Raw genomic sequence first — 23,392 nt, forward strand, 5'->3', positions numbered from 1 at the left:
ACTACAGGCAGACCCGTGTACCGGTGGGCTACAGGCAGACCCGTGTACCGGTGGGCTACAGGCAGACCCATGTGATTAAATATATAAAATTGATTCATTGAACTGTGCAGAGCATTCAAGTTCAAGTTCAAATAAGTTCATTGAGGTAATGAAGTTCAGTACATCTCAAGAGGATAGAGTAGCGTGTGCTGTTTCTACCCTCATGCAGAGTATTTATCTCGTTTATATGACACTCGGTTAATAATGAACAATATTATTGCAAGATTATTGCATTATATTGTAAAATTACCAGGTGATTATAGGCATAATATTTGGCATTATTATATGTATACGAATTCAATTTGCAAACGTCAGAGAAAAATGTGATTCATGAGTTAATAGTTAATGGAATCATTGGTCGATTGTTCGATAATTTTTCAGGTTAAAGTGTATATGTAATTTTATTTAAAGCACTGTAACGAACATTTGCGCCATCAAATATTATTCCTCGTGTAAATTGGTGGACATTGATGGGAATGTTGTTATTGTCACAGTTTGGCCGTTATTTGCTTGACTTACAAAATGTTATTGAGAAACAAAAGGGCAAAACATTACTGAGTCAAACCTGGAATTTAGGCGGATACAGAGAACTACAATTAATTTGTGTTGTTACGTGCATTTCGAGACAGCGGTAGAAGAGTTAATTGACAAGTAATCACGTTAAGAAAATGAAAGATAAGACAAGATGAATCTTAAAGCCTCAGCAGACTTGGAGGAAGATTAGGGCGGACACCAGGTCGGCCCCAGGTTGGGTATGATGACCACGCGTGTCCTGGGGACCCTGCACCCACTTTAGTCCGGTTATCACTGTATGTTCTAATGAGAATCGAGACAGAGGCAGGCGTCGACGGGAGGGATCTTAGGTTCGACGCCATGACAAGTGGAATGGACGATATTCCATAAGGCGACAGTTTGTTAGCTTGGTATCATTTCAGCTGCAGGAAAGATGTATGCCTTAAGGTAAAGCCAGTGGGTCCCTGGTACATCCTCGAATGTGCTTGCATCCGCTGTAGCACTGGCAATAAAGTGATGTGAATATAAGACTTATGTACACTCTGCTCCACTTTGATTCTTAAAGCACGATGGAACATCTTTTGTCCGGTCATCTTTTATATATATATATATATATATATATATATATATATATATATATATATATATATATATATATATATATATATATATATATATATATATATATATATATACAACTTTAGAACACTTTCCCACCAGGAGACTCGAACCCTAGCCAGCACAGAAGCCTTCCAGCAACTGGCATAACAGGTACGCCTTAACCCTCTCCACCACCTGCTCAGACCCTTAAAAGAGATGGTAATTTCGGAGTATTTAAATACCCCAAAGATCAACACCTCCCAAGAGCACCAGAGCAAGTGAGGGGTCATTTAGACGTTAATTTCATCAAGTCCCTGTTAATATGGGAAGACACAGTGTCTCTGCTTAAGGCACAACTCTCCTAAACACGAGAGTTAAGTATACAACTTTAGAACACTTTCCCACCAGGAGACTCGAACCCTAGCCAGCACAGAAGCCTTCCAGCAACTGGCATAACAGGTACGCCTTAACCCTCTCCACCACCTGCTCAGACCCTTAAAAGAGATGGTAATTTCGGAGTATTTAAATACCCCAAAGATCAACACCTCCCAAGAGCACCAGAGCAAGTGAGGGGTCATTTAGACGTTAATTTCATCAAGTCCCTGTTAATATGGGAAGACACAGTGTCTCTGCTTAAGGCACAACTCTCCTAAACACGAGAGTTAAGTATACAACTTTAGAACACTTTCCCACCAGGAGACTCGAACCCTAGCCAGCACAGAAGCCTTCCAGCAACTGGCATAACAGGTACGCCTTAACCCTCTCCACCACCTGCTCAGACCCTTAAAAGAGATGGTAATTTCGGAGTATTTAAATACCCCAAAGATCAACACCTCCCAAGAGCACCAGAGCAAGTGAGGGGTCATTTAGACGTTAATTTCATCAAGTCCCTGTTAATATGGGAAGACACAGTGTCTCTGCTTAAGGCACAACTCTCCTAAACACGAGAGTTAAGTATACAACTTTAGAACACTTTCCCACCAGGAGACTCGAACCCTAGCCAGCACAGAAGCCTTCCAGCAACTGGCATAACAGGTACGTTTTAACCCTCTCCACCACCTGCTCAGACCCTTAAAAGAGATGGTAATTTCGGAGTATTTAAATATACTAAGTTGTATACGGAGTATACAACTTTGTATACGGAGTATACGTGTGAGTTTTCAGTTATATATATATATATATATATATATATATATATATATATATATATATATATATATATATATATATATATATATATATATATATATATATATATATATATATATGCAGAATAACCACATATGAAAAATAGAAAATGCTTAACGCGTTTTCGGCTAATTCGCCTTCATCAGAGCAAAGTAGAATGATTCTATTCTACTTTGCTCTGATGAAGGCGAATTAGCCGAAAACGCGTTAAGCATTTTCTATTTTTCATATGTGGTTATTCTGCATTCTTGGATCAGTGTTTTTGTGATCATTGTTGCATATATATATATATATATATATGTCGTACCTAGTAGCCAGAACTCACTTCTCAGCCTACTATGCAAGGCCCGATTTGCCTAATAAGCCAAGTTTTCATGAATTAATTGTTTTTCGACTACCTAACCTACCTAACCTAACCTAACCTAACTTTTTCGGCTACCTAACCAAACCTAACCTATAAAGATAGGTTAGGTTAGGTTAGGTAGGGTTGGTTAGGTTCGGTCATATATCTACGTTAATTTTAACTCCAATAAAAAAAAATTGACCTCATACATAATGAAATGGGTAGCTTTATCATTTCAAAGGAAAAAAATTAGAAAAAATATATTAATTCAGGAAAACTTGACTTATTAGGCAAATCGGGCCTTGAATAGTAGGCCAAAAAGTGAGTTCTGGCTACTAGGTACGACATATATATATATATACATATATATATATATATATATATATATATATATATATATATATATATATATATATATATATATATAGGTCGTACCTAGTAGCCAGAACGCACTTCTCAGCCTACTATGCAAGGCCAGATTTGCCTAATAAGCCAAGTTTTCATGAAATAATGTTTTTTCGGCTACCTAACCTACCTAACCTAACCTAACCTAACTTTTTCGGCTACCTAATCTAACCTAACCTATAAAGATAGGTTAGGTTAGGTTAGGTAGGGATGGTTAGGTTCGGTCATATATCTACGTTAATTTTAACTCCAATAAAAAAAAATAGACCTTATACATAATGAAATGGGTAGCTTTATCATTTCATAAGAAAAAAATTTGAGAAAATATATTAATTCAGGAAAACTTGGCTTATTAGGCAAATCGGGCCTTGAATAGTAGCATGAAAAGTGCGTTCTGGCTATTAGGTACGACATATATATATATATATATATATATATATATATATATATATATATATATATATATATATATATATATATATATATATATACATATGTCGTACCTAGTAGCCAAAACGCACTTCTCAGCCTACAATGCAAGGCCCGATTTGCGTAATAAGCCAAGTTTTCATGAAATAATTGTTTTTCGACTACCTAACCTAACCTAACCTAACTTTTTTGGCTACCTAACCTAACCTAACCTATAAAGATAGGTTAGGTTAGGTTAGGTAGGGTTGGTTAGGTTCAGTCATATATCTACGTCAATTTTAACTCCAATAAAAAAAATTGACCTCATACATAATGAAATGGGTAGCTTTATCATTTCATAAGCAAAAAATTAGAGAAAATATATTAATTCATGAAAACTTGGCTTATTAGGCAAATCGGGCCTTGCATAGTAGGCTGAGAAGTGCGTTCTGGCTATTAGGTACAAAACACACACATATATATATATATATATATATATATATATATATATATATATATATATATATATATATATATATATATATATATATATATTTATATATATATATATGCACAGACTTGCCTATATAACTCGCAAGCTGAAGTTTAAGTATGGTGCAGTGGATAGTGTGAGTACCTGCCACTCTGTGGGCCAGGGTTCGAGTGTCCTGGTGGGTTGGGTGTTATTAAGTTATAAACTTCAGCTTGCGAGTTATATAGACAAGTCTGTGCATTGAGCATTTACACCGAGTTTTCCCACATAACAAGGCTCGATTAAAGAACACCAGAGGTCCCTCATCATGTCATTGCCTGGGAGAGAATGGAATTCTGTGGGTTAAATACCCCGGAATTCGTACCTCTCTTATGGCTTTGAAGTATGATGCAGTGGATACAGTGTGTGCCTGCCACTCTGTGGGCCAGGGTTCGAGTCTCCTGGTGGGTTGAGTGTTAAAAAGTTATATATATATATATATATATATATATATATATATATATATATATATATATATATATATATATATATATATATATATATATATATATATATATATATATATATATGTCGTACCTAGTAGCCAGAACGCACTTCTCAGCCTACTATGCAAGGCCCAATTTGCCTAATAAGCTAAGTTTTCATGAATTAATTGTTTTTCGACTACCTAACCTACCTAACCTAACCTAACCTAACTTTTTCGGCTACCTAACCAAACCTAACCTATAAAGATAGGTTAGGTTAGGTTAGGTTAGGTAGGGTTGGTTAGGTTCGGTCATATATCTACGTTAATTTTAACTCCAATAAAAAAAAATTGACCTCATACATAATGAAATGGGTAGCTTTATCATTTCATAAGAAAAAAAATAGAAAAAATATATTAATTCAGGAAAACTTGGCTTATTAGGCAAATCGGGCCTTGAATAGTAGGCCAAAAAGTGAGTTCTGGCTACTAGGTACGACATATATATATATATATATATATATGTATATATATATATATATATATATATATATATATATATATATATATATATATATATATATATATATATATATATATATATATATATATATATTATTAAATATGACCGAAAAAGTAAGATTAATAATTCTAACACGAATTTTCTCAATCTTTCGTACATTACGCTTCACTGTTGGAGGTAAATCAAAAATCACTTCTCCAAAATTCATTTTTATTTCTAGTCTGACGCGACACGGGCGCGTTTCGTAAAAACTTATTACATTTTCAAAGATTTCACAAATACACAACTGATTAGAACGTATCTCTGATTTTATATCTACATTTGAGTGAGGTGGGAAGGGTGATGTGGCATTAACACAAGACAGAACAGGAGGGGATATTAATAGGGTATTAAAAGTATCAACACAAGACAGAACAGAAACAATGGGTATTGAATAGAAGTGTTTGTAGAAAGCCTATTGGTCCATATTTCTTGATGCTTCTATATTGGAGCGGAGTCTTGAGGTGGGTAGAATATAGTTGTGCAATAATTGGCTGTTGATTGCTGGTGTTGACTTCTTGATGTGTAGTGCCTCGCAAACGTCAAGCCGCCTGCTATCGCTGTATCTATCGATGATTTCTGTGTTGTTTACTAGGATTTCTCTGGCGATGGTTTGGTTATGGGAAGAGATTATATGTTCCTTAATGGAGCCCTGTTGCTTATGCATCGTTAAACGCCTAGAAAGAGATGCTGTTGTCTTGCCTATATACTGGGTTTTTTGGAGCTTACAGTCCCCAAGTGGGCATTTGAAGGCATAGACGACATTAGTCTCTTTTAAAGCGTTCTGTTTTGTGTCTGGAGAGTTTCTCATGAGTAGGCTGGCCGTTTTTCTGGTTTTATAGTAAATCGTCAGTTGTATCCTCTGATTTTTGTCTGTAGGGATAACGTTTCTATTAACAATATCTTTCAGGACCCTTTCCTCCGTTTTATGAGCTGTGGAAAAGAAGTTCCTGTAAAATAGTCTAATAGGGGGTATAGGTGTTGTGTTAGTTGTCTCTTCAGAGGTTGCATGGCTTTTAACTTTCCTTCTTATGATGTCTTCGATGAAACCATTGGAGAAGCCGTTATTGACTAGGACCTGCCTTACCCTACAGAGTTCTTCGTCGACTTGCTTCCATTCTGAGCTGTGGCTGAGAGCACCCTTCCCACCTCACTCAAATGTAGATATAAAATCAGAGATACGTTCTAATCAGTTGTGTATTTGTGAAGTCTTTGAAAATGTAATAAGTTTTACGAAACGCGCCCGTGTCGCGTCAGACTAGAAATAAAAACGAATTTTGGAGAAGTGATTTTTGATTTACCTCCAACAGTGAAGCGCAATGTACGAAAGATTGAGAAAATTCGTGTTAGAATTATTAATCTTACTTTTTCGGTCATATTTAATAATATATGTCTACAGGAAAGACTGCTACCAAAATATACTAATATATATATATATATATATATATATATATATATATATATATATATATATATATATATATATATATATATATATATATATATATGTCGTACCTAGTAGCCAGAACTCACTTTTCAGCCTACTATGCAAGGCCCGATTTGCCTAATAAGCCAAGTTTTCATGAATTAATGTTTTTTCGTCTACCTAACCTACCTAACCTAACCTAACCTAGCTTTTTTTGGCTACCTAACCTAACCTTACCTATATATATAGGTTAGGTTAGGTTAGGTAGGGTTGGTTAGGTTCGGTCATATATCTACATTAATTTTAACTCCGATAAAAAAAATTGACCTCATACATAGTGAAAAGGGTAGCTTTTTCATTTCATAAGAAAAAAATTATAGTAAATAAATTAATTCAGGAAAACTTGGCTTATTATGCAAATCGGGCCTTGAATAGTAGGCTGAGAAGTGAGTTCTGGCTACTAGGTACGACATATATATATATATATATATATATATATATATATATATATATATATATATATATATATATATATATATATATATATATTGTGACAATAATCTCCTTCAAGAGATTGAGCCTGCTCTTCCCTCCACAAACACGTCGTTGAAATTATATAAAACGACTATGGAAGACATGTACAACAACAACAACACCAGCAAGGCTTGCCAGGGTGAGCAAAACGTATGCAGCCAGCCACCTGTTCGGACTCAAACCACCAAACTACATGTTGATCGCTACCGGCTCCGCTGATTGGTCGCCGGTCTGGCTGCACCTGCACTCGCCCCCCCATACTACTTGATGTCTGGGGTCGCCCCACCCTCATACCTCAGAATGTTCAGTGCTCTCGTTGTCACCACTCCTCCCGGCTAGACGCTAGCGTGTACTGAGAGAAGTGGTGGCTTAAAGCCCATATTCCAGCACCTCCCATTTACTTTTGTATTGCACTTCTTGTTATTTTGCCTTAACGTAACTTTTCATTGTGTCATCTAATTATTCTTATTATTTTGATTGATTTTATTATAAGAATTTGTTTGTGCATTTTATTCATGTTTTGATTTAATTAACGTAATTAAAATTTCATTGTTAAAGTTTACTTGTGTTTTGTGTGTCTTCTCCTTACCTTACCACAGACGAAGTTCCAGTTTTTTCTATTTTTTTTTATAACTATGTGACGAGGCCATACCCCTAGCCTTAAACAGCCGAACACCAACGCGTTACCGTCACAAGTTATATGGGGGCCTGTCCTAGGAGCTTCACTCAGGTACTGGTGCCAAGTGGTAATTTATGGTAAGCGTATTTAACTTTGTTAACGTAGCTTTACTATTTTTCATATTCCATTTCATTTTTTATAAGGTGCGGTGTATTGTGCATTACGAGAGTAACATATAGTGAAGGTGAGACAACTTTGGATTACGTGGTGACTGTAGGCCGCAGTCATACTCTTAATTGGTCATCTCTCCCTCCGTGTTATTACTCGTGTTTACCATCTATGTCCCTTGAATATTTCTCATTCTGACAGATCATCATATTGGTACCCTGGTACTGTGGTCTGCCCCGGGTCAAGAGTACCCAATCTTCTGCAATCTGACTGTAGGAGGACAAAGAGGGCCATAGTTCCTCTAGCTCGAACTTTAGTTGCTGAATTGGGACCTCAGCAGCAGTTCTCGTCACAAGTTGACACCTCGCACCCCTACACGTCAGTCAGAGATGATGATACATACAACGGTAGGGAATTAGCTTATTTTTTCAGAGCACAAAAGTTCGCTAATTCTGTAAGTATCATATTAAATTCAGTGGGGAAAACTTGCTTTATGTCCTATAGAGACTTGGCAAGGTATGCCTACATCCTTGGACTACCAATTTTACTTTTGAAGCATTTAACTGTTTCATTTGTTTTCGAAACTTTGTTTCATTTGTTAGTAGGATTTTCTTGCCCTTATTCTCTTACATGAGTACCGGGTACAAGATTTCCTGCGCCCTTGATTTAATTTAATCATTTAATATCTTTCACTTAACGTTAATTGTTAAAGATCACACAGGATAGGTACCAGTTGCCACGTTGTCCTGTTTCTGACATTTCACTATTGAATATTCGTGTACCTTTATTTGCTAATTTCACCATGTTTCGTCTCCAAACTTTCCGTGCAAATCCAGCAGGTGAAATAGGGACTTTAAGTCGTGCCAAGAGGACTGAATTACAAACTCTTGCACATGAGTATCAACTAGAAGTTCCCTACCAAGCCAACAAAAATGACCTACACAACCTGTTGCTGGATTACTATTTAGAGCAAGGTAAGATAGACTCTGAAACTCATGAAACTTACTATATTGCAGATAAAACTGACTTGGCAACGATGAAACTTAAACTAGAGCTGGCTAAGATTGAACGTGAGCAGCAAAGGGAAGCCCGCGAACAACAAGAACGAGCGGCTGCCATACGGAGGGAAGAACAAGAACGAGAAATCACCCTCAGAGAACGCGAAGCTGCTTTGAGGAGAGAAGAACACGAACGAGGACTCGCCCTCCAAGAACGTGAGGTTGCACTACTCCAGGAGCGGGAACGAGTACAGCTTGAAACCAAACGACGCGAGTTGGAGATGCAACGCGAACATGACAAGCAACAAGCAACTCTGGCTCTAGAGTGTCGTCAACGTGAAATCGCCTTGGAAACTTCCCACTTCACTCAACGCCAACAAGCTACTGCCAATCTTCCCGTCAGTTTTAATATATCACATGCAAGTAAGTTAATGCCATCCTTTGTAGAAGCAGAAGTTGATGTGTTTTTCACCACCTTTGAAACCCTTGCTAATCAACTCGGTTGGCCTGTCGACCAATGGGCCACACTTCTCAGAGTCCATCTTACAGGTAGAGCTGCAGTCACACTCAGTACTTTGGCGTCTGAGAATGACTACTACACTCTGAAACAAGCAGTGTTGGACGCCTACCTACTTTCCACAGAAAGTTATAGAAGGAAATTCCGTGACCACCTGAAGGCAAGTACCACTACCTTCCTCGAGTTTGCTAACACGAAACGGAGGTATTTCATGAAATGGCTGGAAGCAGCACATGTCTCTACTTTTACAGAACTCATCAACCTGATGCTTGTTGAAGAATTCTTGAGACGTGTGCCACCTCCTGTCCGCCTCTACTTAGCAGATAAAGAAGAAACCGACTACCTGAAGTGTGCTAAGTCGGCTGACACTTACAGCCTCATCCACCGGCTGACACCCGAACCATCCTCCAGTAAGAAGTCGTGGTACAGTTACGAGAAGGTGAGCCCCGATCAAGCTGGTTCACAACTGTACTGCAAGTATTGTAGACTCTATGGACATACCATAGACAAGTGTGGTAAGTCTCAATACAAGGGAACCACTGACCAACAACGACCCAAACCAACTCCTCCTAAGTCCGGTAAGCCTGTGATGAATGTTGGTGTTGATGTTAATGATCTTTCTCTTTTCAGTAACCACCTGTATACTGGAACTGTCTCTGCCAATGGTTCAAATCCGGAGGGACGTTTCAAATTGAAGATCTTGAGGGACACAGCGGCTCTACAATCGATCATCTTGAAGTCGGCTGTGCCCAACATAGTCTACACCGGGGAAACAGTCTTCATCACTGACCTCACTGCTACCACTCCATACCCTCTCGCCAGAGTCCACCTGGATTGTCCCTACGTGAACGGGGAAGTCCAAGTCGCCGTCAGGGAAAAGCCTTTTCCCATGCCTGGAGTGCAACTTCTCCTAGGCAACGACTTGGCAGAAGACCTGCAACCGACCAACCTGATCGTCATGGACAAACCCCAGGTGTGTAACTCTGTGCCAATAAACCCTATTCTTGAGTATGTTCCAGCAGAGGTTCAAGAGAGTGATGAAGTTTCTCCTCCGGTTCTCGTGACCACCCGTGCACAAGCCGCACGTCCACAGCCAGCTGACTCTACTGCTACCGCTGTCCCTCAAGACCCTCAGAAACTCCCCCCGCATCTGACCAAGTTGGAGTTCCGTAAGTTGCAGAGGGAAGATCTTACTTTAACACCATTGTTTTTCCAGGCTGAGACTCAACCCGACAGTATTCCTGGGTTCTTCCTAGAGAACGACTTGCTCTACCGCAGATATAGACCCAGTAAACTGAAGGAGGAGGACGATTGGGCCAACATCGAACAACTTGTGATTCCCACCAGCCTGCGGCCCACTATTCTACACCTGGCCCACGGAGCATTCTCCCACTACGGCTTCAACAAGACTTACCATGGGATTCGTCAAGACTACTACTGGCCAGGTATGGTAAATAACGTCAAACAGTACGTAAAACAGTGTCATACATGTCAGATGGCAGGCAAACCGAACGTCTCCATTCCCAGAGCACCACTGATTCCCATACAGGTGCCTGCGGAACCTTTCCACAGACTCATAATAGACTGTGTTGGTCCTTTACCTCGGACCAGTTCAGGTAACGCCTACATCCTAACCATCCTGTGTCCTACCACCAGATTTCCCATAGCAGTTCCAGTGAAGAACATCACGGCTGCTACGGTTATAAAACATCTATTGAAGATCTTCACTCAATACGGATTTCCCAGGGAGATTCAAAGTGACTGTGGCACCAACTTCACCAGTGATCTCTTCAAAAGGACACTGGAGGAGTTCAACATCAAACAGGTATTGTCCAGCCCCTATCATCCTGCTTCACAGGGTTCTCTTGAACGTAGTCATCAGACCATCAAAGCACTCTTGAAAAAGTTTTGTAGTGAAACCTCAAAGGATTGGGATAAGCAGATTGACCTAATAATGTGTATTTTCAGAAGTCTCCCCAATGAGTCCCTAGGAGTATCTCCTTATGAGATGCTCTACGGCCGTAAGTGCCGTACTCCCCTTAAGGCTTTCAAAGACTCTCTCAGAGATGCCACCTTCAGTGAGCATCAGAATGTGCCCCAGTTTCTTCAAAACCTTCAACACATTCTAGAGAGAGTCCACCGCTTTGCCCATGATAATCTATTGAAAGCCCAGGTGAGAATGAAGACTCATTACGACCAGACCAGCAAAGTAAGAAAATTCAAGCCGGGAGACTTCGTCCTTGCCTATTTCCCTATCCCAGGTTCACCTTTACAAAACCGATTTTCAGGACCCTACTGCGTCAAAGAGTGCAGAAGCAACAACACTTACGTCATAGAGACTCCAGATAGGCGGCGGAAGACCCAGCTGTGCCACGTCAACCTCCTGAAGCAATATAATGGTACTCCTCCCACTGTCTTGACTAACTATTCCACATTCACAGAACCCTACATCCACAGTGAGACCTTCCCAGCTTCTCCTCCCGAAAGCACTGACAAGGAGTCAGCGCTTTCTAATTCCGAAATCCTTAATGATCTTCCCAAATGCTTTCAGGATAATAATCGTGCTCCTTTGCCCTCTTCTAATTCCACTCTCACCTCGTCAGATAAGCCCTTCATCCTCCATGTCGACGCCAATGGTACCGACGATGGTGGTGTCGTGATGCAGCAACGAGGCGAGAAGAATACACCTGTCAGCGACTACTGCTACAAGGAACGACGGAACAATTGGCAAGGAACTACTCTTCCTCATCCTGAAGCTTCAGCACTTCACTCCACCCCTGAAAAGTGCTCGGTCCACCATCAACACGGACCACACCACCCTACACCTCCTGCAGCACGCCCACTTCTCATCTCAACGTCTTCTACTATGGGCTTGCTACCTGCAGAAATTCAACCTGGAGACACGCTATACCAAGAGTCTGACAACACCATAGCCGATGCCCTCTCCAGAGTTTATGAAGTAGAAGCGACTCCATCCATTACTCCACCACATAACGACGTACTTCTTCCAGAACCGCAGGCTTCGGGGGAGAGTTGTGACAATAATCTCCTTCAAGAGATTGAGCCTGCTCTTCCCTCCACAAACACGTCGTTGAAATTATATAAAACGACTATGGAAGACATGTACAACAACAACAACACCAGCAAGGCTTGCCAGGGTGAGCAAAACGTATGCAGCCAGCCACCTGTTCGGACTCAAACCACCAAACTACATGTTGATCGCTACCGGCTCCGCTGATTGGTCGCTGGTCTGGCTGCACCTGCACTCGCCCCCCCATACTACTTGATGTCTGGGGTCGCCCCACCCTCATACCTCAGAATGTTCAGTGCTCTCGTTGTCACCACTCCTCCCGGCTAGACACTAGCGTGTACTGAGAGAAGTGGTGGCTTAAAGCCAATATTCCAGCACCTCCCATTTACTTTTGTATTGCACTTCTTGTTATTTTGCCTTAACGTAACTTTTCATTGTGTCATCTAATTATTCTTATTATTTTGATTGATTTTATTATAAGAACTTGTTTGTGCATTTTATTCATGTTTTGATTTAATTAACGTAATTAAAATTTCATTGTTAAAGTTTACTTGTGTTTTGTGTGTCTTCTCCTTACCTTACCACAGACGAAGTTCCAGTTTTTTCTATTTTTTTTTATAACTATGTGACGAGGCCATACCCCTAGCCGTAAACAGCCGAACACCAACGCGTTACCGTCACAATATATATATATATATATATATATATATATATATATATATATATATATATATATTAGTATATTTTGGTAGCAGTCTTTCCTGTAGACATATATTATTAAATATGACCGAAAAAGTAAGATTAATAATTCTAACACAAATTTTCTCAATCTTTCGTACATTTCTTTTCACTGTTGGAGGTAATTCAAAAATCAATTCTCCAAAATTCATTTTTATTTCTAGTCTGACGCGACACTTGAGCGCGTTTCGTAAAACTTATTACATTTTCAAAGACTTTACACATACACAACAGAATAGAACTCCGATTTGTTTATATCTACATTTTAGTGAGGTGGATGGGGTGAGGTGGTATTTAATAGGGTATTAATTTCATCAACACAAGACAGAACACGAAACAATGGGTATTGAAATGGAAGTGATTGTAGAAAGCCTATTGGTCCATATTTCTTGATGCTTCTATACTGGAGCGGAGTCTTGAGGTGGGTAGAATATAGTTGTGCATTAATTGGCTGTTGATTGCTGGTGTTGACTTCTTAATGTGCAGTGCCTCGCAAACGTCAAGCCGCCTGCTATCGCTGTATCTATCGATGATTTCTGTGTTGTTTACTAGGATTTCTCTGGCGATGGTTTGGTTGTGGGAAGAGATTATATGTTCCTTAATGGAGCCCTGTTGCTTATGCATCGTTAAACGCCTAGAAAGAGATGTTGTTGTCTTGCCTATATACTGGGTTTTTTGGAGCTTACAGTCCCCAAGTGGGCACCCAGCAAACACAAATCATCTACACAACGTTCGCCTATCTCTTGCCATAGGTGTGGGAATGATTTGCATTGAGAATGGTGCAGGAAAGCCTTTGAGAAACTTTTACTCAAAAAATCCAAACACAAAGGTTTAATTATAAATTGTTTTTCTACAATTATTTTCTTCCAAATGTAAAACAAATAGTTTTTACATGTTTAAATATAAAATTTATGGTGTTTTTTTGTAAAATTCATTAATAAATTGTGAATGATATATATTGGCTGAGTGAAACCTTTATAATCCATTTAGTTATAATTTGAACAGAAAAAAGTATTTTTCCAAATTTTCTAAAAATTGCTCTTTTTAACACAATTTGACTCCTTATACATTCCACTAAACACTATATCATGTTTAAATATATAATTTATGTATTATTCTCTAAAATAATTTATATAAATTATATAAGTTGTTGGAAAGTGGTGTTAAGGATTCTGAAAACATTTTGTTGTGTTAATATGTTCTTATTAACTATGTCTCAAGTTCACAGTTTATCAAACAAGAATATTAACATTCGTCAACTCTTAAAATCTTATATGTTATCTTGCTGGTGCAAAAAAGGGTGAATCTTTAGGAACAGCTATAGTATCTATATATCACAAATGGTGTTTTCCCTAACTCAAACAATGTAGGGTTTATTATTCTACACATATTTCTAATGACTCTTAGATGTTTACATTCTCTGAAGTATAATTGTGAAGGCTGTGTCCATCACTCTCAACACAGATTCTTAAACTCGTCTCTGCAGGTTCAACTATATAATTAGTTTCCATTTTGAATTTCCATGGACATTTGTATCCAAAATGAAACCAATGTGGTTTCCTTCAGCGCCTTCAGCCAGCACATTTGCTCATTCATTTCCACAGATTCCAACAAGGTAGGGGATTTACAGAAATTTGTATATTCATATTGTTATATATTAAAAATATGAATGCAGTTCAATATGATAAGACAAATACATGAGTTTATGATAAATTCGTTTTCTGTGATATACCATTGATATGCTCTTTTTTTCTTTAAACGGCAGACTAAACTAAAGTGCTCACATCAACAGATTTGATGTATAAATGGTCAACGCTCAACAGAGTTAGTATAAATGTATTAGTATAAATCTTACTTGTCTCATTGTTAATTCACATTCAATGTCAACTTGTGGTTTTGATGTGGCACGTTTGGCCAAGACACCCCACCCCATTATGCACCCCATACCCATCTTGTGGGCGGTTGTGGAAAGGGTTACAGAGGCACATAATGGGCTCAGGGACTGAACCCCACAATTCATTTAGCTAAGCAAGTTACAATCTTGATGAGCTAGTTACAAAATTCAATATAAGTCATCACATCAACAATGGGTTCGAGATCGACCTCAAGTACAGGTTCTAAATTAAGCAACTGACATATGTGGAGAGCTAGTATCAAAATTTATATGTTTGTCCTGCACACCGTCCCCCATCCAGTGGGCAGCGGTGGATAGGTTACAATCACTTAGTTGTTATCTACAGTTAGCAAACTGGGGATATTTGGCTAAAATTTCTGGTAGCAGATCATTTTGAATGAAATATTGACACATCGCTGGAACATTGGTTATAGAATTGTCTCTAAATTCATGTATCTTTTCGCACTCCATCACATAGTGACGGAGGGTGTGCGAATAATTTTGTTGACACAGTTTACATTTGGTCAGGTCTACATCAGCAGATAATGAGAATTCCCAGAGATACTTGTAACCGAGTCTAAGCCGAGCAGTAGTAACATCTAGAAGTCTGCTGATTTTATTGGATGATCCATAGATGTGTGGCTCCTCTTGTATGATATGTATGATAGATGGAATTACTAGTTCCAGTTTCTAGGCAGGCGATGAGTACTCACAATAACCTTAATTAAGCGTCAAAACAAAAATGTGTATACTCTTTTTACTCTCCTGACCTTAGTTCTCGAGCTATGTATTTCATTTTGGTACCAACGTGTTCGCAATAACATTCTCTAGAAGAAAATCAGCAAAAACGGTCACCAAAAGTTATATGAATACCAGCACCCAATAAATACCTACGTAGATGACTCGCCGTGAGTGCCCAAGAGCAACAAAATGTTTTTACTCTTGGGATTGTTATCACTTCCACACTTGTCCTACAGCGTTAATTTTGGTATCAATGTACTCGCAATGAAATTCCCAACACGGTGATATGAATATAAACGTAGAATAATGGTCGCTGCCCACCCGCAAGAGTGTGGGAAGTGGCGGAACTGTTACCCAGTATTGGTGACAAGACGACACATGGGCGATACAGTGCTTTGAAAGTTTATAATTATATCACTGTCCTGACATTATTATTGTATGTACGTCATTCATTTTTGTGCCAATGTTTTCGCAATAGAATGTTCTATGAGCCCGTAGGTAAAAAAGAGCAACAAAGCGTAAGATAGAATAGCACCATATATAAAACAACGCTGGTACATATCAGTGAGCGTCAAACACACACGAAATGTGTGTGTTTGATGGTGGTCAAACGATGTTTGATGTGTTTGATCAGGTGATGTCCTGATCCGCATAATTAAAGTATGAATTATGTTGAGAAAAAATAAGAAAAAAGGGAAAAAACAGGGGTGGGAGAAACATGACAGAAAAAGAGTAAAAATACAATTTGGTCAACAAAACAGCATTGTTTAAAATAAAAGATATGGATTGACATTTTGGGGGTTAGGTTGGTAGGTTACATTGAGTTAATTAGGTAGTACTTAGTGTTTATCTGTTATAGATAGGAGCTGCCTGGTATGGGCCAATAGGCCTTCTGCAGTTACCTTTGTTTTTATGTTTTTGCCCTGTAACCTAAATGGTTAGAGAGGCACATATATGGGCTTAGGGACTGAACCCCACACTACATTTAGCTAAGCTGGTTACAATCTTGATGATATAGTTACAAAATTCTGTATAAGTCGTCACATTATCAATGGGTTCGAGATCAACCACAATTTCCTGAATAGATATAACAAAGGGGATATTAATAGGGTATTAAAATTGTCAACACAAGATAGAACACGAAACAATGGGTATAAATTGGATAAGTTTAGATTTAGGAAAGACTTGGGTAAATACAGGGTCAGTAACAGGGTTGTTGATTTGTGGAATTTTTCTTAACTTATAAATTTATCTTTATTTATCTTAAACTGGTTGGGAGAGGTACAGTTTTTAACATAATTGGGAAGGTCATTCCACATTCGAGGTCTCTTGATTTGTAAAGCATTTCTAGTTTGACTAAGTCGTACTCTTGGAATATCAAATAGGTATTTGTTTCTGGTGTGGTGCTCATGGGATCTGTTACAACCTTCTAGGAAGCTTTTAAGGTCAGGATTGACATTACAGTGCAGCGTTTTATATATATAAAATACACATGAGAGTATGTGCAGGGACTTAATATCTAACATATTCAGAGATTTGAGTAAGGGGTCCATATATACTGCCCGGTTGCCTGAAATGCTATAGGCCTACTATAGTGGCTTTAGGTATTGTATGCACTAGCTCTATCTATAAATCCAACATTATGTTTGTAAATCAACTATGTATGTACTTTCCTGAATAAAATTGAATTTACTGTACACTTATATTCTCTCTAAACTTATTTCAATTTCAATTTCAATTTCAATTTCTTATATTCTCTGTGGATTTGTTACCCCTATCGTTTGGGAGAAAAAAAATGACTAATACGTTCGGCGAATGACTTTGACTTCAACTTCACTTTGACTTCGTTCATGTCATCGTATTTTCCGTAATATATAAAGGTTATGACAATGCAATTATATTATTGTGTGCAAATAAGTTTGAAATTTCATGTACCCTAAAAATATTAAAATAAAGAATAAGAATAATTAAATAATTGTTGTAGTAAATTGTCACACGTTCATCATACGCAAACGAACACACAGTTTGGAGCGTCAGTACAAGACCGCCGCCATTTTAAAACACGGCTTCGAATGTAAGTAATGTTTTTCTCGTACTAACACTGTGTTATACAATAGATTTGGTCTTGAATTCACAAATTTAGTTGTTACATCTGACAGAGTATGTTAGACGGTGTAATGCTGGTCCATGTTAACGTATTTGTGGGCTTGGTTGGTTTAAATGTGGAGGCGAGGCCTGGCAGTGCTGGTGTATGTGGAGGCGAGGCGAGGCCTGGCAGTGCTGGTGTATGTGGAGGCGAGGCCTGGCTGTGCTGGTGAGTATGTGGAGGCGAGGCCTGGCAGTGCTGGTGTATGTGGAGGCGAGGCCTGGCAGTGCTGGTGTATGTGGAGGCGAGGCCTGGCTGTGCTAGTGTGTATGTGGAGGCGAGGCCTGGCTGTGCTAGTGTGTATGTGGAGGCGAGGCCTGGCAGTGCTGGTGTATGTGGAGGCGAGGCCTGGCTGTGCTAGTGTGTATGTGGAGGCGAGGCCTGGCTGTGCTAGTGTGTATGTGGAGGCGAGGCATGTACAACACTCCCCAATAGGAAGAAAACCCACTGGGTTCTAGGCTAGGTTAGGCTTATCTGTAATAATTGAATTAAGCCTAGCAAAGCCTAGAACCTAGTTCAGTAATTTAAAAAATGTTGTAACTTGAAAAATGCCATTCAATACATTACACAATTTAAATATTTTCAGGCAATCAACACAACCCTCATGTTGGCTAACCCTCTCTCATGTTGGTCAATAATTTAATTATTTTTTTATGGAGTAATCTTTGCTGTTGAAATGTAGTCTTTTTGAGACTACATTTCAAATGTAGTGTGTGTGGAGGCGTGTATGTTAGGTATTACCTAATATACACGGTCTAATATATCTATCTGTGTGAAATAGATTAAATCCATTTATTTGATATTCAGCTAATAGTTCTGTATTTTCTACATTCATCCATGTTTTGGTAAGTGCAATAATATGTATTGTTTCATTGCAGATTAGAGATTCAAGATAGTTCTAGATTTCCGAAGTACTGAAACGCGCGCCATACAGGCTTGGTGGATCTAGGTGCAAGGTAAAATTATTTACATTTACTTGTTTTGTATTTGTTTTGTATTTATATGCATATATGCATTTATATGCATTATTCTATAGAATAATAGATCTCGTAATAATTTTGCAAAAATAGTGGCATTTACTATTTTTAAAAGATTATTAAAAAATTTACTGATATGGTGCATTCGGAAGGGCGAAGAGGGAGAACGGCCTGTTGACATAGCTCGGGTGCAGGGGGGGGGGGTTGTGTAAAAGCCTGGTTTGTGCCTCGGAGAGGCTATGGGATCCAGTAAGTTCAGTAGAACTTCGGTTTCAACCCTTTTACCCTGTTGTAGCTCAGTCGATTAAGGCAGTGTCTGGGATGCTCCCGGACGCAGGTTCGAATCCTCGTCACGGCCCTTGTGGATTTGTTCATTTGATGCATCACGTTATTGTGATCTGTGTGTGTAATTCTTCACTTGCTACAGCAACAGGAATGTGTGTGTATGTATTTGTGTTGTTGAATATGACCGAAAGTGTAAGATTAATGATTCTAACACAAATCGTCTGAATATTTGTTTTTCTTCACTGTCGAGAGTAGTTAAAAAAATTTACTCGAGTTTATTTTCACACTTTATTTATGGTCCTTAAGTCCCTCTCCTTAATGCTGCTGCTGTTTCTCGCATCTTTGCATCGCTTGTATGTTTGGGGGTTTGGCCTCTTGCTATATATTGATTCCATTTGTGTGTGTTTGGGTCTCAGGCCCTCTCGCAATTTCTGTTGAACAAACCCCTTTTCCTAGTTCTGCATCTCTCCTTTGGTACAAATTTTGTTGTGCTTTTATCATATATTTCACAAAACTTGACATACATTTCATTTACTTCATGTCCTATCAGCAAGTGTTTGTCAAATTCTTTAAGGAAAGTTTATCATCCTGATTGCAGATCTCTAGCGATATTATGTCAACTTCTTGTGGATTCGCAATCATTATTTAATTTACCTTTAGGTGTTCTTTCACCAGCACAGCAACACTGTACCTCTCCCAACCAGTTTAAGATAAAAACTAAGTACTAACTAATTAACTCAATGTAACCTACCTTACCCCCAAAATGACAACCCATGTCTTCTATTTTAAACAATGCTGTTTTGTTGACCAAATTGTATTTTTGTTTTTTTCTGCAATGTTTCCCCCCCCCCCCACCACTCTACCACCACATTGAGTTTAGTAGCTCTGTGCACGTCAGGTGCTGTTTAATATACAGACCTACTCCTCCATTTGACCTAGTTTCTCTATCACATCTATATCACTTTGTGCTTTAGCCCTGGTGGAGCTTGGTCCACCAGGCTGTTGTTTGGAGTGGCCCGCAGATCCACATACAGTCTGCATATGATATACAGTCTGTTGATCAATTAAACTACAGTAGTTAGTTTTTATCATCCGAATGCACCAATATGTGTTCATTCTTCCCAGATGAAGGAACTAGGTAATATTCATCATCTGAATGCACCATCTGATGCTTTAACACACTCATGATACACGAGAGGTTTAAAAAACTTTTAAAACTTTTAAAACTTTTTGACCTATGTATTTAAAAGCAATTCTAAAGTTAAAAAGTGTAGCATAGGCCCCTCGCAGAATGTTCTTAATATGATCCTCAGGTTATAGTTTTCTATCTAAAACCACCCCTAGATCTCTTTCTTGATCAGAATTCTTTATAGATCTCAGTGGCTCGATCATAGAAACTGCTCTAAATCCTTGTTGGCCTGGATTGTGGAGGTCATTGGTCTCTATAAAACTAGTAATCTGACTCCTGATCACTCTCAAATAATTTTATTATGTGGGATGTTAGTGCAACTGGTCTATAATTCTTTGCCAATGCTTGTGTTGTGTTGTGTTGTTTTGGTAGTGATGTGCAATGTGTTGTTTTGGTAGTGATTCGTCCAGTTCTGGTAGTAGTGCGGTTGTTGTGTAGTGTAGTACTTGTGTGCTTGTTAATGACTTGTATTCCAGTCTTGTGGGTATCTCCTTTCCCCTACGGGCCAACTGCTTTGTTCTTACCTAGCATTTTGCTTTGTTTGGGTATGAATGTTTGTGTGCCGTATATTTTGCAAAATTTGCCATATATCTCATTATTTACTCCTCTGCCTAGCAACAAGTCTGTCTAATTATACTCATTAACTGTTTTTCAAAGTTCCCCATAGTGTCCTTTATTGAAATCGAGTTCATGAACCGTTTCAATGTTCTTATTTTCTTCTAGATTATATCTTAAAGTATATTTAAATGTTATTGTTATTATTGTTATTAAATGTTATTGTGACATTGCATTGCAATTGAGCTATGTTGTTTACCATACCGTTCATTTCGTGAGTATAAGTATAGATGCCACACTTGTGACAGGTAAAACCATGCCTTTTTTGAAAAACAGCACCGTCTGTTGCACGTAAGAGCAACCCACACTATATTATGTTGCGATATTATTTCAATATTTCCGATTGTATTGATAATTTGAATTTTCATAGATTTCAATTTATTTTCATTTCGATTTAATAATTTTGTGTGACATTGCATTGAAATTGAGCTGTGTTGTTTACCATACTGTTCATTTCATGAGTATAGTTTATTTTTTTATTTTTTTCATTTCATTTTTTTAGCTGTTCTTATTTTTCAGTGATGGGAATATCAGATCATTTGATGTTCCCAATTTTCTGATGGAAGCATCAGACCATTATAGAATGCATCGGATGAGGTAGTTTGGAATGGTGGGGAGGACGAGAGGGGGGTATGGTGGGGAAGACGAGGGGACAGAGGAGAGGGTAATGGTGGGGAGGACGAGGGGACTGGGGAGTTGCGGATGGTGGGGACAGGGGAATGCTGGGGAGGACAAAGGGACAGGTGAATGGGAGATGGTGGGGGAGGAAGAAGGACAGGGGAGGGGAAAATGGTAAGGAGGACGATGGGACAGGGAAGTGGGAATAGTGGGGATGATGTGGGGACAGGGAAGTGGGAAGGACGAGAGGACTGTGGAATGGGGAATAGCAAAGTGAATTATAATTATATATATTAATTAATTCTTATAAATTTCCAGAAGCCTGTATCAACACCCACACTAATGCAACTGAAAGAGATGTTGAGACAAGTATTGCTGATATGTTGAAGAACGCCCCAAACAAACTCGGTGGAAACAGATACAAGGTAAAGTTTGCCAATTTGCTGTAGTCTAATTCAATTTCTTTTTAGTAATCTTCGAGAACATTTATGCTATGAATAAGATAAAATAATGTAACTGATTTTGATTTATTTACTATTTATTATTTATTTACCGTTATTAGTATAATAGATCTCGTAATAATTTTGCAAAAATAATGGCATTTACTATTTTAAAAAGCTCGGGTGCAAGGGGGGGGGGTTATGTAAAAGCCTGGTTTGTGCCTCGGAGAGGCTATGGGATCCAGTAAGATCGTCCTTCCTTTCCTCCCTAGAATCTGGATGTAGCAGGTGCTCAATTGTCAAAAGTGAAAAATTGGTTTTGTCTTCCGAATGCACCATTTCTGTAAATTTGCTAATAATCTTTTAAAAATAGTAAATGCCATTATTTTTGCAAAATTATTACGAGATCTATTATACTAATAACGGTTTGATAAAATACAGTAGACTGCCTACTGGTTTTACCTGTAATAAGGTTTGATACAGATGATTATGATTATGGTTTTGGCCTCCACCACCCTCTCACCTAACTTGTTCCAACCATGTCTACCACGGTTTTGTCTTCCGAATGCACCATTTCTGTAAATTTGCTAATAATCTTTTAAAAATAGTAAATGCCATTATTTTTGCAAAATTCCTGAATATTGTCAAAATGACGGAAACCCATATGTCAAAAACACATGGAGATATACCAATCCTGGAAGACATTCTTCCATCCCCACTTGAAACTGTTGAGCAGGTGGAAAGTCTGTCACATGAGCTAAAAGTTAACAGTGAATATAAAAAGAGTATGGTAAGTGTTGCTTAATTCTTTTAGCCTGAGTATGGTAAGTGTTGCTGAATTTTTTTAGCCTTGTACATATGTCTTTTGATTAGTTTTTTTGCAGATGAAGGAAGGTGGGGTGGCACATAATTGATTGTTCAGTGTTATGTTTAAGGTACAAATAAAACAAAAGCAAAAGTTACTCAAATTCGTTGATTTTTGTAATAGTTAAGAAGGAAAATATTTTAATGCTATTTATTTAATACAGTTGGAAATTAGAAAATCTAATGTTGAGATTGAAAGATATATATTATTCTCTATTACCTTACAGCTTATGCATTATTTTAACAGGTCCAGACGCTGTCTCAAATGGGCGGTGCAAGCTGTGGAGACACAGTGAGACGAATGATGAGGAGGATAGGGACCTATGGGGTCTGGTCTCAGTATTCACTCGTTGGGCGCAAGAGGAAACGTGTCTTCAAAACCTTGGATATTTGTAATGTAATAATAAGTACGTAAATTTGACATTTTTTTGGATTATATATATGTCTGCATGTATTATGTATTATACTTGCATGCTTGTTAATGACTTGTATTCTAGTCTTGTGGGTATCTCCTTTCTCCTACGGGCCAAATGCTTTGTTCTTACCTAGCATTTTGCTTGGTTTGGGTATGAATGTTT

At 38.3% G+C, this 23,392-nt stretch overlaps 2 protein-coding genes across 2 annotated transcripts in view; both read left to right on the forward strand.

The window, feature by feature from the left end:
- LOC138354825 (uncharacterized) overlaps window positions 1-23,392 on the forward strand; it is a 269,019-nt gene that overhangs the window by 11,828 nt on the left and 233,799 nt on the right. The window lies entirely within an intron of this gene.
- The window catches only part of LOC138354640 (uncharacterized), a 6,072-nt gene continuing 1,386 nt past the window's right edge, over window positions 18,707-23,392 (forward strand). Inside the window, exons 1-3 of the mRNA XM_069308998.1 lie at window positions 18,707-18,782; window positions 21,829-21,935; window positions 23,062-23,221. Of these exons, the coding sequence (XP_069165099.1) occupies window positions 21,891-21,935; window positions 23,062-23,221 (205 nt within the window). The 5' untranslated portion in view covers window positions 18,707-18,782; window positions 21,829-21,890. The remainder of the gene's footprint in view (window positions 18,783-21,828; window positions 21,936-23,061; window positions 23,222-23,392) is intronic.

This window comes from Procambarus clarkii, chromosome 64 (genome assembly GCF_040958095.1).
Source record: "Procambarus clarkii isolate CNS0578487 chromosome 64, FALCON_Pclarkii_2.0, whole genome shotgun sequence".
Taxonomy (NCBI): Eukaryota; Metazoa; Arthropoda; class Malacostraca; order Decapoda; family Cambaridae; genus Procambarus; species Procambarus clarkii.